This window comes from Myotis daubentonii, chromosome 12, assembly GCF_963259705.1.
Source record: "Myotis daubentonii chromosome 12, mMyoDau2.1, whole genome shotgun sequence".
NCBI classification, from domain to species: Eukaryota; Metazoa; Chordata; class Mammalia; order Chiroptera; family Vespertilionidae; genus Myotis; species Myotis daubentonii.
In genome coordinates, this window is record NC_081851.1 from 26,964,531 (window position 1) to 26,982,049 (window position 17,519).

Here is a 17,519-nt window from a genome sequence, read left to right on the forward strand (position 1 = left end):
TTTTTTTTATTGCTAACTAATATTCTGTTATGTAATTACTAGAGGCCCGTTGCAGGAAGATTCCTGCAAGAATAGGGCTTCCTGCGGCTGGAGCGAAGCAGAGAAGGGAGCGAAACCCGCCGAAGCAGGCTTCCCTCCCGTCCCCGCCCCCCGCTTGCTTCCCTCCCGCCCCGCCCCCCCTTTTCTTCCCTCCCGCCCCCCACTTGCTTCCCTCCCGCCCCGCCCCCCCTTTGCTTCCCTCCCGCCCCCCACTTGCTTCCCTCCCGCCCCGCCCCCCCTTTGCTTCCCTCCCGCCCCCCACTTGCTTCCCTCCCGCCCCGCCCCCCCTTTTCTTCCCTCCCGCCCCCCACTTGCTTCCCTCCCGCCCCGCCCCCCCTTTTCTTCCCTCCCGCCCCCCACTTGCTTCCCTCCCGCCCCGCCCCCCCTTTGCTTCCCTCCCGCCCCCCACTTGCTTCCCTCCCGCCCCGCCCCCCCTTTGCTTCCCTCCCGCCCCCCTGCTTGCTTCCCTCCCGTCCCGCCCCCCCTTTGCTTCCCTCCCGCCCCCCACTTGCTTCCCTCCCGCCCCGCCCCCCCTTTTCTTCCCTCCCGCCCCCCACTTGCTTCCCTCCCGCCCCGCCCCCCCTTTTCTTCCCTCCCGCCCCCCACTTGCTTCCCTCCCGCCCCGCCCCCCCTTTGCTTCCCTCCCGCCCCCCACTTGCTTCCCTCCCGCCCCGCCCCCCCTTTTCTTCCCTCCCGCCCCCCACTTGCTTCCCTCCCGCCCCGCCCCCCCTTTTCTTCCCTCCCGCCCCCCACTTGCTTCCCTCCCGCCCCGCCCCCCCTTTGCTTCCCTCCCGCCCCCCTGCTTGCTTCCCTCCCGCCCCGCCCCCCCTTTGCTTCCCTCCCGCCCCCCTGCTTGCTTCCCTCCCGTCCCGCCCCCCCTTTGCTTCCCTCCCGCCCCCCGCTTGCTTCCCTCCGGCCCCCGGCCCCCGTTTGCTTCCCTCCCGCCCCCGCCCCCCGCTTGCTTCCCTCCTGTCTCCACCGCCCGCTTGCTTCTCCACAGCTTCGTTCCCTTCTGCAGTGCTTGGCTTCCTTCTACGTTGTCTTCAGTCTTCGCTCTGCGCCTGCATATGCAAATTAACCGCCATCTTTGTTGGGTTAATTTGTATACTCATCTGATTGGCTGGTGGGCATAGCAGAGTGACACCAATGTGCATGTTCCTCTTTTATTAGTATAGATATCACAATTTGTTTATTCTCCCATTAATGAACATTTGGGTTATTTCCAGGTTCGAGCCATTATAAATAAAGCTAAAGTGAATGTTTATGTAGAGGTCTTCTTATGGACACGGTTTCATTTCTCTTGGGTATAAGATACCTAGGAATGGAATTGTTAAGTCATAGGGTTGAAGTATGTTCATCTTTTTAAGAAATTGTGAAATAATTCTATAAAGTGGCTGTTCATTTTTACCTTCCTACTGTCAGTTTTTGAGCATTCCAGTTGTTCTATTACTTCAGTCTTTAATTTTAGCCATTCTACTGGGAGTGAAATGGTGTCTCATTGTGGTTTTGATGACTAATGAGGTTCACTGATGACTAATGAGGTAGAATGTGCATATTGGCTATTTATATATCTTCTTTTGTGAATTACCTGTTTAATATTTTTCCACATTATTTTTTATTGGATTATATTTTATTGTTGATTATGGGGGTTCTATAAATATTCTGGATAGAAATTCTTTATCAGATATATGTGAGTATTTTTATTATTAGTTCTTTTGTGTCCTGTCCTATAATTACTTTGCCCTCTTGGATATCACAAACTTTCTCAAAATGTTTCAGGAAAATTGTACTGCTACTTGTTTAGTTCTCAAGGTCATAACCAAATTAACATCTCAAAGCCCATTATGCCTGTTATTATACTCTTCACACCTAACCCTCACTAACCTGTACTGTTTCTGCACAGTAATTGATGGTTACAGTAATTTATAAGCCATGACTATTAATAATAAGAAGAATAATCAACATAGTAAGTGAATGTCAGCTTTGTAGTTTACAGGACTAGGTTAAAGGTCATATTTTTTCTTTATTACTACCATCTCCTAGAGCTGGCAGCCCTGATGCCAGTAGGATACTTACCATGGGAATTCCATAGACCATCTGAGTTCTAGTGGGGGCTTGTCTCATTTAGACACTGATCCTCTTGTCATATTTGAGTATTTTTTGTGCTCTTTGGTCTGCTTTGAATGGCTACTGCTGTAGACTTGAGGTGATCATAGAAGAAGGAGTGCCCTATGCCGAGTTGTCTTTCTGATCTCTACCCTGCTTTTCTACATGCCCATAAACCTAAAAACCAAAAAACCGAGAAGTTAAGGGAAATCCTTTAGACCTTGGTGCTCTGAATGACCATAACACATGGATGAGACAATCCTCTGGGACATTGCTTTTAATTCCTTTGAGAAAAAGGGCTTTAAAACAAATTCACCTAAAAGAAAGTATGTGATACTACAAGGTTTTTGAGGCAGCGAGGAGAGAAAAGATGATTATATGCACTATTTCTATTTTGATACCAAAGCTAATGTCCTCAGAAGCCTTATTATCTTCAGATCCTTAAGCTAAGAGTTTAGGGAAAGGATCTTTTAGTCCCTTGGGTATTTCTTGGGACGTTGTAGTGTACTACGATAGCAGTACAATACTATAGTGACTTTCCAGTTTGTGTTAGTGAGTTAATAAAAATATATATCAGCTAATTGAATTTACTGAAGTGATTGGATTCCAACTTGATATTTAACTGCACTATGGTTTTTAGTTCTCTTATGATAGACATTATTTTTACTTTCAACCATACATGACATACTTGACCCTTCCATCCTTTTTAAAATTTTTATTTTAATTATACTTTTTATATTTAGATAATTGCCAATTTAAATAGTTGCTAGAAATAATATAGACAGATTTCAGTGTATCATTTATCCAGCTTCCCCCAATGGTAACAGCTTGCAAAAACTGTAGTACAAGGTCACAACCAGGATATTGACATTGATACAGTCAAGATAAAGGATGTTCCCATCACCACAGAGATCCCTCATTTTGCCTTTCTGTAGCTACACCTACTTCCTTCCTGCTTCCACCCCTTTCTTAATTCTTAGAAATTAAAATGTGTTCACAATTTATATAATTTTGTCATTTCAGGAGTGCTTTATAAATGGGATTATATAGTATATACTTTAGGATTGGCTATTCACACTCAGTGTAACTCTCTGGAGATTCAACCAGGTTGCTGAATATATCCGTAGTTTATTCCTTTTTATTGTTGAGTAGTGTTCCATGGTATGAATATACCACAATTAGTTTGACCATTCATCTTTTGAAATATGTCTCAGTTTCCACTTTGGGACTATCCTTCCTATATAATAAAAGGGTAATATGCAAATTGACCCTAATTGCGGAACGACTGGTTGCAATGATGAGCACTGACCACCAGGGGGCAGATGCTCAATGCAGGAGTTGCCCCCTGGTGGTCAGTGCACTCCCACATGGGGAGCTCAGCTCAGCCACAAGCGGGAGCGTCTCCCACGGCCTCGGCAGTGCTAAGGTTGTCCAACTGTGGCTTAGGCCCGCTCCTCATGGGGACCAGGCCTAAGCTGTCAATCAGACATCCCCTGAGGGCACCCGGGCTGCCAGAGGGATGTCTGACTGCCAACTTAGGCCCTACCCCCCCCAGGGAGTGGGCCTAAGCCGGCAGGTAGATATCCCCCAAGGGGTCCCAGACTGTGAGAGGGCACAGGTCGTGCTGAGGGATTCTCCCCCTCCCCCCTCAGTGCACGAATTTTCATGCACCGGGCCTCTAGTTATTAATAAAGCTTCTAATAAACATGTAAACATTTGTGTCCTGGCTTTTGTATGTACATAAATTTTCATTTCTTTGGGATGCTTAGGAGTGCAATTACTGGTTTGTATGATAGTTGCATGTTTGTTAAGAAACTGCCACATTTCTATCCATTTTAGCCATAGTATTTTACTTTTCCATCAGTAATACTTGCGTGATCCGCATCCTTGCCAGCATTTTTGGTATTACTATTTTTTATTTTAGCCATTCTGATAATTGTTCACTGATATCTCATTGTGAATCTAATTATATTTCACGTGCTTGTCACCTACTAATATATATCTTCTTTAGTGAAATGTGTCATGTGTGTTTTGTTTTTGGTTCATGTTCTAATTGGATTATTTGCTTTTTTTCTGTTAAGTTTGAGAGTTCTTTATTCTAGATACTAACACTTATAGGATATGTGGTTTGCAAATATTTTCTCCCACTCTGTAGCTTGTGTTTTCATCCTCTTTCGTCACCTTTCAGAGAGCAAATGTTTTTTTTTTATTTTGATGAAGTCTAATTTATTTATTTTTCTTTGGTGAAGTGTTCTTTTGATGTCAACTCTAAGAACTTTTTGCCTAGCAAGAGTCCTATCTTTTTACTGAAAGATTTAGTTTTACATTTAAATCCATGATTCAATTTCAATTAAATTTTCCATAAGATGTGAGACTTAGATCAAAAGTTCCTATTTTAATGCCTGTGGAGGTACAATTGTTCCAGCATCATTTGTTGAAAAAAACATTTCTTCCACCCAGCCAGCATGGATTAGTGGTTAAGCATTGACCTATGAATCAGAAGGTCACAGTTTGATTCCTGGTTAGGGCACATACCTGGGTTTGTTCTTGATCCCCAGTGTAGGGTGTGTAGGAGGCAGCCCATCAATGATTCTCATCTTTGATGTTTCTATCTCTCTCCCTCTCTCTTCCTCTCTGAAATCAAAAAAAATATTTTTTAAAAAAGAAAAATATTTCTTCCGTTAATTGTTTTTGCATTTATGTCAAGAATCAGTTGATATATTGATGTTGGTCTGTTTCTGGTTCTCTCTTCTGTTCATTGACTCATGTGCTTATTTAACACCAGAACATACCACACACTCTTGATACAATAATGTCCTGAAATTGGATAGACTGATTCTTTGCACTTTGGTGTTTTTTTTTAAAGAAGTTTTTTTTAAGCTATTCTAGTTTCTTTACTTTCCTATATTAATTTTAGAAAGATTTTCTCTATATCTAGACAAATTCTTATTGGGATTTGACAGGAATTGTGTTAAATCTATATGTCAGTTTAGGAAGAATAGACATCTTTATTGTCTACTTGCCCTGAGAGGGAGATCTTATTGTTAGAAACGAATCTTCTGGGTTCTTAAAAAGTGCTCCAAAGCAGAAGTTTAAAGAAAGCAAACCATGGACACCACCCAGAATTCATGTGCTGATTTAGCCCATATCAGCTTGTTGGTTTATTTAAAAAAAAACATTTTTATATAATGTGTTCTAACAACTGAAGTCATTCATTTATACTTCTCAACTTATTAAAATCAAGGATCCACTCATTATTTACTGATTGTGGCATGAAATAAATTACCTTTTCTGTAGTTCAGTCAAGAGAAGATGGCCTAGCTGCCACCGCCCCACCCCATACATCTGCGAACCTTGTCCAGATGTGAAATGAGGTCCTTTCACACAGGCCCATTGTATACAGGAAGTTACATGGTAGACTTGAACTCAGGAATTGGGACCTTACTTCCCTTTAAAGCCTATATGTTCTTTGAAAATGATTAGAAAAATAGTTGTGGGAGAAATAGATAGCACTGCTAAATGTGACTGATGGAGGTTTTCCAAGGCTGAAGGTTTTGGTAGTTTAATAGATTGGGTATCTATAAGTCTAATCTGTATACAGTGGGGCCTTGACTTACGAGTTTAATTCATTCCGTGACGGAGCTCGTAACTCAAATTATTTGTATGTCAAATCAAAAAGTGAACGAGTGAGACACGTGATGCTGGGCTGATGTTGTGGCATTCACTGTGACTTTCGCTGCGCCAACTAGCAGTGGGGTATCTGAAGCTGGCTCGTAACCCGAATTTTAGCTTGCAACTCAAAGCAAAAAATCGGCCGAGAGATGGCTCATATCTCGAAAAACTCGTTAGTCGGGACACTCGTAAGTCAAGTCCCCACTGTATTCTTCCACCCTAAGCAAGATTGTACCCCCCAAGTTCACATGGATATTATTATCCCTTTCCCAAAGATTCTTAGAAGAGGTAATATAGGTCTTTCTTACATTGCTTTTATAGGTCATAAAGTACCCCCAACTAATAATGTGCTTTCTCCTATATCTAGCTTTTAAAACCTCCCTGCTCTAATTTAAGCCTTTTCTTCTTATTTCATCATTTGAAGATATTGTTGATTTGGATGACATATCATGGAGTGGATTTTATATGTACTCATATTTGTAATTTAGTTCTGTGATAGTCTGTCATATGAACACACTCTAACATTTTTGAATTCTCTTTCTTTAAGGTATTGTGTCCAGATCTGGCACCCTGACTTATGAAGCAGTGCACCAAACAACACAAGTTGGACTGGGGCAGTCTTTGTGCATTGGTGAGGGATTTGTGCTAAAATCATTTCATTGAAATGTAGTATTTTCATTGAATGAGTATATAGTAATTGTTGTTTTGACCATTTGCAAGAGATTTTGATACCATTTTATTAAAAAGATGCTTTGATCTCAAATTTAATTTGCATGAATGTGAAGCCCTACTGTGTTTTTCAAGATTCATAGTCCAAGATTCCACACTGAAGAGCAAGCATCCTTAGACATGTGGCTCCGGGAGAGGTTTGGTGCCTGAAAACATCACTTATTTTGCTTGCTGGGAATAAGCAGTCCTTCATATTAGGACTTTTGTTGTTATAGTTATCATTTGCTATCATTATAAGCTACATAATTCAATGCTTCATAGTTACTGAATTCTTTGCCATTTATTATCTGATTCTTTTTTTTTTTTTTAATCCTCATGTAAGGATATGTTTTTGTGTTGATTTTAGAAAGAGAGAAACATTGATGTGTGAGAGAGAAGCATCAACCGGTTGCCTCTAGTATGCACCCCAACTGGAGATCGAATCCACAACCAAGGTGTGTGTCCTGATGGGTGCACGGTAGACACTCTGACCATCTGAGCCACCTGGCCAGGGCCATTATCTGATTCTTAAGGCAACCCTTTAAAGTACCTCTGAGCTGAAAAGTTGGTGAGCAAGTCTAGTTTGAGGAAGGTTAAGCTCCCCAGAATAGCTCTTTTTGCTGCATTATACTGCCTCCCACTTGTAAAATTAAAAAGGTATTTAGATTTTAAAATTATTTTGGTATTTGTTGCCAAAAGCCAGGCAAATTTCTCATTTTCATAAATATTTCTTCATATTCTTAGAATAGCTTTTAAAAACCTTTCAAAAATAGATTTTTATAATAAAAATTATGGCCATGGAGTTTTTTTTATGAAGACTCAAATCCATAAGTTAGTATAGGAAACATGGCTTTTCTGTGTATGAAGCACAATCTTAGATTCTAGGTAACTTAGTCTGATGGAGAATAAGAGGGTTTTGAGGCCTGGTTGGTGACTCAGTGGTTAGAGCATCAGCTTCTGGCCTGTGCGCAGAAGGGTCATGGATTTGATTCCTAGTCAAGGGCAAGTGCCTGGGTTGCAGGTTCTATCCCTGGCCCTGTTTAGGGCACATGTGGGAGGCAACCAATTGATGTGTCTCTCTCACATCGATTTTTTTTTTCTTTCTCTTTCCCCTTCCTCCCTCACTTCCACTCTCTCAAAAAATCAAAGGAAAAAATATCCTGGGATGAGGATTTGCAACAACAAAAAAGAAAGGCTGTGAAACAGTTGCCAATTCCATCTTCACCTTCTGTTTTAATTTGCAAATTGAGACTAACAAGGCCTATGTCACAGAGAGGTAGGAAGTATTAGGAGATGGCAGGTCTGACATGTACTGAGGCACAGTAGTTGACACATGTTGTCACTCAGTAAATGCTGCTTCCTTTCCTGAACTCCATTCTTCAGAGATGCACTAAAGGTAGGAAATCAGTCCTGCTTCAGTGAGTTTATAACTTTAAAAAAATGTGGCATCTAGTCTGTAAGGAATATTGCCTTTAATTCTATCCAAGTACTTGTTCTTCAAATGTCACGTACGAGGAGTCGAGCCCCTCCGTGTATCTGTCATCACCCACCCTGGAGCTGAGGGAAGGAAAAGCGCCAGGGCACCCTTCACCCCGTCCTTCACTGGGCCTTCTGTCTTAACACTTGTGAGTGTTCCCTGAAACGTGCCTCACTTATAGTTACTTTGTGCAAAGAAATTTGTTAAATGTTTAATGAGAGAAGACATTCTTGCTTGTAACACAAACATACATTTTCTTTAGAATGCTCATTTTTAAACAGTTATCTAAGCATAAATTTGTGGGAGGGAAGAGAATTGATAAAGGAGCTAAAACAAAAAGAGGTTTTTCTTTGTATCAGAATCCAACCACCATTTAGGGTTCATGTAATATTAAAAACAACTAAGTGCACCATTTTGTGATTTCTTAAAAAAATGTTTACTGCAAGAGAAATGATACCTTTGAAAATATTGGTGAGCAGGGTAGACAAAATAGAGAAAAAATTGAAACAACATTTCTCAACTTAATTCTCATGCTGTTGATATTCATTGATCTTTTCAGGCATTGGAGGTGATCCTTTTAATGGAACAGATTTTATTGACTGCCTGGAAGTCTTTCTGAATGACCCAGCCACAGAAGGCATCATCCTGATTGGTGAAATTGGTGGTAATGCAGAAGAAAACGCTGCAGAATTTTTGAAGCAACATAATTCAGTGAGTTTGGCTTAGGAAAAATATACCTCTTTGCTCTTGAATAATACCATTGGCTTGTTTAGGAAATTATTTCTATAAAGATTAAGTTTTCAAGAAAACACGAAAGATAAAATCAAACCTTTCTGAGGTTGGCCTTTATTTATTATTATATTTATTTTAATATTTTTTTTATTGATTTTTAGAGAGAAAAGGGAGAGGGAGAGAGAGAGAGAAAAACATTGATGTGAGAGAGAAACATCAATCTGTTGCCTGTACAAACCCTACCAGGGATCGAGCCCACAACCCGGGCATGTGCCCTGACCAGGCATCCAACCTGAGACCTCTTGGTTCGTGCTGAGCTGAGTCTTTCATACTGGCCCCTGGGAAACTTTCTGGGTGGCTCTCCTCTCCCTTTGCCGCGGGGCCTGTTCTCCGCTCTGAGTTCTCCTCCCTACGTGTCACTTCACACATGTATGGCAGGTTAGTTGGACTCCTGCTGAACGGAGAGCTAGCTGTTCAGGTCATTGGCCCAAAAGTCCTCACTTGACCTGCGATTGTACTTTTTCTTTCTCCTCATCTTAGGGGCTATAACTGTTCTTTTTCTTTTTCGCGGCTGACCTTCTAAAGACCCTTCCTTTTATACCCTTTCCCAGGTTCTCACCTCCCTCTGGCTTCAGAATTTCTTTGCAGAGTAGTACTTCCTTCAGAGGTCAAGTAGAAAAGCTTTATTACCTATGTCCTGTGAAGGCTTTCCCTGTTGCCTCTCTCTTAGAATTAAAGATGAAACGTGTGGAATTGTATCATAACTTCTGTTGGCTAAGGGAATTAGGCTCTATTTCTGGGGTGGAAAAGAAAGAGAGGGTGCAGTGAGGACTGAAGCAGCTCGGTGCCCAGCAGCCCCACTCAGTGACTGTGTGCTCTGGACGCCATGGCAAAGACCCGGGGCGACAAGCCAGTGAGTTCGAGGGCGTCCCTGACACTGAGAACGAAGGAGCAGGGCCAGGAGGCAGGCAAGTGGGCGGAGATCACTTTCTGTGTGTGTGAAGGAAATTGAGGAGTGAATGAATTAAATGCCACAGAAAAGTAATGAATACTGGAGACTTAACGGAACCAATAGTATCACCTACAGGGTAGTATACACAAAACAGTGCGTATTTATGCGTGATTTAAGGAATATTCAAGGACTGTTTTGAATATACTTGATTTTATTTTCTTCTGTAGTGATTTTTGTTGTTGTTGTTGTTAATCCTCACCCGAGGATATTTTTCTATCGATTTTTAGAGAGAGTGGAAGGGAAGGGGAGAGACAAAGAGAAACATCGATGTGAGAGAGACACATCGATTGGTTGCCTCCCACATGAGCCCCAACCAGGGCCTGCAACCCAGGTATATGTTCTTGACCAGAATCAAACCCAGGACCCTTCAGTCCTCAGGTTGATGCTCTATCCACTGAGCCAAACTGCCTATGGCTGTGGTGATTTTTAAAAAAAATTAAATTTATTGGAGTGACATTGGTTAACATGAACATAATGGGTTTCTATGTTACAAGAATTATATATTGCACCATGTGCCCACCACCCTGTAGTGATTTTAAACTCTGATCTCGGTAGGAGATGTAACAACTCTCCCCTCACTTTCTGGATCTCTTTCCATACTTTTTATTCACCCACTAATCCTCATCACCCTGGTATCTGTCTGCTACTTAGAATCAGTGTGACTTTGGGCATGTTAACTTCACCGCACCTCCGTTTTCTCTTGGCAAATAGGACTCCAGCAGTGCCTACCTCCTAGCATAGTTGTAAGGACTGTGGGGTTTAAATGTCTTAGGAACATATAGCAGAGTTGCACCAGGCACGTAGTAGGCACTCTTATTGAGCTGTTTGCTGTTGCTGCTGAATCTTACTCTCCTGACATCGCTTCTGCAAAGGTCACCAATGGCCTCAATAAATTCTTCATCTTCTCCTTCCTCTTGTTTTTTCTCAGGTCCTTCTCTTCTTTATGTTCCTTGGCGTTACTTGCTGTGCCTGTTTGCTTAAGTGTGAGTGGTTATTGCATATCGTCAACATCATGTTTCATGCAGCTTCAAGACAGAAACCTCAGAACCATCTTATATCTCTCATCTTGTTTCCATTCAGTTCCTTACATCTGTCTCAGTGTGTGGGGATTCAGACTGTCATCTGTAATTAGTTCTTCTGACCTGGTTCTGGCCCTCATCTTCTCTCTCCTGGCCTATTTGAAAATTTATTCTTGATATCTCTACTCCTTTATTCCCGCCACCCAGGCCATCCTGCTTGTGGCCACCAAATTGTCTGCCCTTCAGAAACACAGACATTGGTGCCTCCACCCTCCTGGCTTTAAACCATTACAGTTTCTTATTTCATCAGGATAGAGCCCAGATTTCGTGTGGTATTCCAGCCCCTCACATCCCTCTACCCTTGCTTTTCAGAACCTTGCCCCATCTGACATGCCAGTTGTTTTCATTCCCACCTGCCTTTGCTTACGCCTTCTGCCAGGCATGCATACCATCTGGCTGTCACTCTAGACTATTATGGACAGTAGGGAATTGGTATCCTTGGTGCCCAGTCCAGCCCTTGGCACAGTAGGCATCATTACATGTTGAATAAGTGAAGAATAAAGTAGATTGGAGTAAGATGTATTAGAATCTCATGAATTCAGAAAAGTGTAAAGTTTGAAATGTAGGTAAAAATTGACCTTTTTTTTAAGAAAAAAAAGATTTAAATTAATATGACATTACACTTTGTTAAAGTGAATTTTAAAATGTACTTAGGCACAACTCTGAATCCCTCAAATAGGGTAGATGTTAATGGGCAAAACTAAACATACATGTTTTGTTTCATTTGGACATGCTTTTCTCTTCCTGGCTGATTCTTACAGAGCTGACTTTTATTGAGGACCTGCTGTACAAGATGCTAGGTGGACAGTTGAGTTGATATACACAGCACTTAGCACAACACATGGCACAGAGCGAACTCTCAATAATGGTGTCTGCTGCCACAACTACTATATTTATCATTGTTACAATGACAGTAACTATTTGCAAAAGTAGTATTGCTTAACCTTTATCTTGACCCTTTGTCCTTGTCCTGTGAGTGAGGAAACTGGCCCAGGGAGGTTAATGGCCTGCCTGAAAACCCAGGTCTCCCTCCTTCTCCCTCAGGGCATGGAGCGCAAGGGTCAGATTTCAGGGACGGGGGCAGGAGCCTGGTCCTCTGTATCTGCTCAGATTCCACTGGTTGCTTCCTAACTGGTCCTTTTTTTGTGTGCTGTCACTCTTGTCATCATTTCTACTACCTATTTTCAGACTCCAGTTCCCCAAAGTCTGTTAATTGTATTTTCTCTGCTTAAAAATCTCAAGTGACTTTTCTTTGTTAACAGAATGGAGTGTAAACTTGTTTGGCATTTAGTCTCATCATAATCTTGTTCCTTCCTATTGTGGTATTCCACTATTAGAGTATAAGAACACAGGAATTTAGTGGAGTTAGTGCCACTCGTGTGAGATGCTCATAACCTCTGCAGAGCTCGTGAGTGAATGAAAAAATGACTGTGGAATCTTTTGTTAAGTGAGGACATAGTCCCTGCGTTCATGGAATTCACAGCTCCATGGGGGAACACGGAGACATAAGTTACCGCCAGAGTGCTGCGTGTGAGTAGAAGTGTGTGACAGGACCGCAGGGCCGTTGGGCAGAAGATGATTGGCTGAAGGGCATCTGTGGAGAGTGTGGGAGGAGGTGTCTGAAAGGCTTGAGAAGTCTTAAAAGTTAAGTAGGAATTTGCCAGGAACCCAAGGAGGATGGAGACACCCTCAGCAGGACAGAGGCGGGGCGTCTGGAGTTACTGAGCAGGAAGAGTGGCGGGAGCGGGGCTGGAGTAAGCAGGCTCAGACCACGTGGAGCCTGGCCTGCTGGCACCTCAGCACGACGTAGGGCAGGCCCGCAAACTGCCTAGTCATCGTTCACTGCCGTGTACTCCAGGGGAACAAAAAGAAACAAAAAGCCAATTTTATTGAAGACTCTCCTTATGAAGCAGGAAAAATCATTAATTTAATTAAATTAAATCTTAGCCCTTGAGTCAGTTTGTGATGAAATGGGAAGTAAAGCACTTTGCCACTAAACGGTGAGCTGAACTAGCTGCTTTTTTCACCAGTTTTACTGGCAGACAAAGTGGCTAACCAGACCTAGGTATTTGCAGACCTCGTCTCAGAAACGAGCAAAGCAAACCTGCCGTGCCAAGGAAAACAGCTGGGAGTATTTGTTGCCAGTGGTACAGTTTGAGCTTTCAAGCGAATGCTAATATTTTGGAAATCTTACGTCTGCCACTGTCACCTTGACAACATCCCTCCCGAAGACTTTTCTGATGAGGTCAGTGCTGACGCTGAGTGTGACCTGCGGATGCGGAAGGACGAAATGTGTCAGCACTGGGCACGTCTGCACCACTTCCCACCTCATCTCTACTTTCGAGGGTTTAAGGGTGAACTCGTGAAGAATTAAGATAAAAGCAGGTTGAATAAAACAAGCTAATCGTGTGTTTTAATTAATTATCACAAATCACATGACACGTATTTTCAAGTGTGCTTTTTTGTGTGTATTCGTACAACAGTTGGTACAGCGAAGTGGAAGTTTAATCAGGTAAAAAGTTTGCTTTGGACTGTCTTCCTGCGTTTGTATGAGAAGTGGAGTCGTCGCAGGCGGGGAGAGCATTGGTCTCACTCACAGATTAATATTTGTGTGGTTTCCTTAGTGAGGATGAGTGACGGCCCTGGCCAAGCCACTCACCGATAGTCATGAAATTGATGTTCAGCGTTGATCAGCTTCTTCATTAGATGTTTGAAATCTCACCTTTCAGGGCCCCAAAGCCAAGCCTGTGGTGTCCTTCATTGCTGGCTTAACGGCTCCTCCCGGCAGGAGAATGGGTCACGCAGGCGCCATTATTGCTGGAGGAAAAGGTGGCGCAAAGGAGAAGATCTCTGCCCTTCAGAGCGCAGGGGTTGTGGTCAGCATGTCGCCTGCACAGCTGGGAAACACCATGTACAAGGTGAGCTGTTCGCATGGGCCTTCGAGTGGGCCCGCCCAGCCCCTGGGAACCTTGACCTCCTGGGTCTTATCTGTGTATTCTTTCTGTGTGCAGCTCAGCAGTCCCTGGCAACTCTCTTTATGTCCCAACGTCCTGCACGGGCAAGACCAGGAATGATGTTCTGATTAAAAACAATTCTTTTTAAATTAACCATTGGGATGTGCTCTTTTGTGAGTGGCAGGATATAATCCACAGGAAAGCATTTCATAGTCCGTAAATACCACAAATTCCATTCTAGAAGCAGTCAAAAAATTGCCTTGTGTTTTGTTTTTCTTCCCCACGGAGGGCCTTTGGGATACAGCTACCCTGATCCCATAGTTTTCTGTTTCCAGTGGGAGGGGTTGGCGGCTGAGTAACAGGAATTAAAGCTGGAGAAGAGGGAGTTGGGGTGGAGGGAGATTTAGAGAAAAGCGTTCAGGTCTTCAGTTTCTGGCCCTGGTTGGGATGGGAGGTCATTATTGTTACAGGTTGGAGGGTGACTTCTTAAACATTTGCTTTTCTTTCCCCCTTTTTTAAAAAAGATTTTTAAAAATACGTTTTTATTGAATTTAGAGAGAAGAAGGGAGAGGGAGAGAAGGATAGGAGAGAGAAACATAGATTGGCTGCCTCCTGCATGCCCCCTACTGGGGATTGAGCCTGCAACCCAGGCATGTGCCCTGACCCAAATCGAACCGTGACCTCCTGGTTCATGGGTCGACATTCAACCACTGTGCCACACCAGCTGGACTTGTTTCTCTTTTTAATAGGACATTGTGGTTTAAAGTATTCTAAGATTTGTTATCTTCAATAATCCCTTTGTAATGAGTCTCAGCCTGTTTCTTTGCGTGATCATTTAAGGCTCTCTCTGTTTTTTTATGATGATTATAGCTGTAACAAAAAGCAAACAAACATCAGACTTTATAAGCAGGACACAGGCCCAAATTGTATTCCCAAGAGGAAACAGTGCAATCTTACCCTTGTTTTAGGGATTATAAAATGGACTCCTTATTTTATTCCAAAAGCATAATCCTGTCTTTTGAAATATGACGCTGTGACTGTATGCCATAGTGTTTAAAGAAATCTGGGGTATTAGAATGTGTGGAGACAGATTTTTAAAAGAGGGGAAGGGGAAAAGCAAGTGCTTAAAAATTCACATTGGAGACCTGCATTACCACTTCACTCCAGTAAGTGGCAGCAGGCTTCTCCGAATTGCTGTTCCAGTCTAGAGAAATGTGATTCTCGGGACTGTTTCCTCACAGATATTTCTGATTTTCTTGATCTTTTGTTCAAATCTTAACTGAGTCTGTGAAACCAGTTTCCATTGCCTAATGGGAAGGGCCAGTGTGGTTCACATATGGCTTTAAAAACCTGGGTAAGCACAACCAGGTTTGCCAGCTCCTCCTAACAACTCTGCCCTGGAGAAATAACTATAATTCACAGCCCCTTGCCTACATGTTTGGGAGGCGTAAAACTGAAGGTCGGCCTCCAGCTCAGTGAAATTGAGGCTGACATGAACTAATTTGAGAGCTGCTATTTTGTAGTCAAGTACCTCGTCCTGGTACACTTTGCTTCTGTAATTTTTGGTTGTTCAAAGAATCCTGAAGAGCTTTCAAATGACTTTGATCATGAATGTAATTTGGATCTTTATCTTTTTCCTTTCTTCTGTCTCTGAAGGAGTTTGAAAAGAGGAAGATGCTATGAAAGGGAAAACAGAAAGTGCCCTAAGCCTGCGGAATGAATCATTGTGCAAAGTGAGCCAGTGGCAGTTGCTTGTGTTGTGCACTGCCAGCCTGCGCCTGTCCCTGGGCTCCACACAGCGGGAAGCCAAAACAGAAACAAGGCTTCGAAAGTTCTGTACTGAGATGTTCTCACCTCGTGTAACGGAGACAGCCAATAAATCTACCATTTGATCTGAATATGACGTTGGCGACTTTTTATTGCCCAGTGTGGGGATGGGCGGTAGGAGGAATTGAGGGGTGTGCGTGTATGTGTGCCTAGCTGTGAGTGTGCGAGTGTGTATTTTAACGGGTTCTCTAGAAAACATTCTAACTAAATCTTTTGACAGAATGAGGTAAAAATTTTTAGTGTGACATTTATCTAATAATCTTAGAGTGGCCTTAGGTCTCTTTGGAGTTGTAGATTGCTCATGTGTATCATGTGTATTTCTAATAGTCCCCATCTTGCAGAGTAGTTTTGAGGATCAGAGATAAATATATCAAGTCCCTGGCACATGTTAAGCCACCACCACCACCACCACCACCATCATCATCATCATCATCATCACCAGGAGTGCAGGTAGAAGCTCACCTGTTTCGGTTTTTGTCTACTTGGGAAATGGAGCGTCTTCCACAACGCTGTGTTGTCCTTCAGTTCTGCAGAGGGCTCTTCCCCTCATCGTCCAGAGCCCATATTTCTGTGAGTTTTAAGACATTCACTGCAAGAAAGCGGGAACGCTGTCAGCCACCCTACTTCGTGTTTAACAGGGAGCTTGTTAACAAGCACTTTCTGTAGGTACTTGTCACTCCCCAGGACAGAGGGCTCAGCATACATTCTGAGGTGGAAGAGACACAGAATGTTTTAAACTGTGTAACTTCTCTGAAGGAAACAAACAAGAGTTTCAAAAAATAATATTAGGGAGGTGTCCTGGAAGAAAGGCTGTTGGGGAAGGCCTCGTGAGTAGGGGACAGGAGGTGGGACCTGAGAGCTGAGAAGGTACCTGCCGTGCAAAAGGGAGGTGCATGCAGCGAAGGTAGGGGGGTAGAACTCACTGTGGAGCTGAAGGAACACCCAGTGCCTGGGGCAGCAAGCCCGGGGAGGGGCTGGGGGAGGTGTTGGGGGTATTGGTAGGGCAGCAGCAGCAGGTCTTGTTTTGAGAGAAGTTGGGGAGAAATTAGATCTCAGGTACCACGATTGTTTTGGGCAAAATCCGATACCTCCAGGAAAATCCTTAGTGGAGTTTTGCATGGTACCCTATATTAATTTCCCCAGGGGAAAAAGTAATTGGTGTGCTCTCTAAGGAGTTGAAAAATAAAAGGGTGTTTGTAGGTAGGTGAGTGTGCCGTGGTATTCGGTTCCTTGAGTGTTCCTGAGACGAGTGAAGAGATCTAGGATGTTCTAGGCCAGTGATGGTGAACCTTTGGAGCTCGGCGTGTCAGCATTTTGAAAAACCCTAACTTAACTCTGTTGCCGTGTCACATATAGAAATTTTTTGATATTTGCAACCATCGTAAAACAAAGACTTATATTTTTGATATTTATTTTATATATTTAAATGCCACTTAACAAAGACAAATCAACCAAAAAAAATGAGTTCGCGTGTCACCTTTGACACGCGTGCCATAGGTTCGCCATCACTGTTCTAGGGCAGCGGTTCTCAACCTGTGGGTCGCGACCCCTTTGGCGGTCGAATGGAGCCTTTCACAGGGGTCGCCTAAGACCATCCTGCATATCAGATATTTACATGACGACTCATAACAGTAGCAACATTACGGTTATGAAGTAGCAACGAAAATAATTTTATGGTTGCGTCACAACATGAGGAACTGTGTTTAAAGGGCCAGAAGGTTGAGAACCACTGCTCTAGGGAGTGAGGACTGTGGCTGCAGACCAGCGCCGGGAGGTGAAGGGCCTGGGACGCGGGAGCGGAGAGCTCAGGAGGCGGGCGATGCAGTGTCTTTGGAGAACCCTGCACTGGCACTTCGCAGTCCTGGTGGCCCCCGTGCAGTGTACGCTTCTTGGTCCCAGGCTGCTCTCCAGCT

General features: G+C 43.2%; 1 protein-coding gene across 1 annotated transcript in view; it reads left to right on the forward strand.

Moving 5' to 3' along the window:
* SUCLG1 (succinate-CoA ligase GDP/ADP-forming subunit alpha) overlaps positions 1 to 15,677 on the forward strand; it is a 39,956-nt gene extending 24,279 nt beyond the window's left edge. The window contains exons 6-9 of the mRNA XM_059659289.1: positions 6,365 to 6,448; positions 8,562 to 8,713; positions 13,555 to 13,743; positions 15,436 to 15,677. Coding sequence (XP_059515272.1) covers positions 6,365 to 6,448; positions 8,562 to 8,713; positions 13,555 to 13,743; positions 15,436 to 15,462 — 452 coding nt within the window. The 3' untranslated portion in view covers positions 15,463 to 15,677. The remainder of the gene's footprint in view (positions 1 to 6,364; positions 6,449 to 8,561; positions 8,714 to 13,554; positions 13,744 to 15,435) is intronic.
* The last annotated feature ends 1,842 nt before the right edge of the window (positions 15,678 to 17,519 follow it).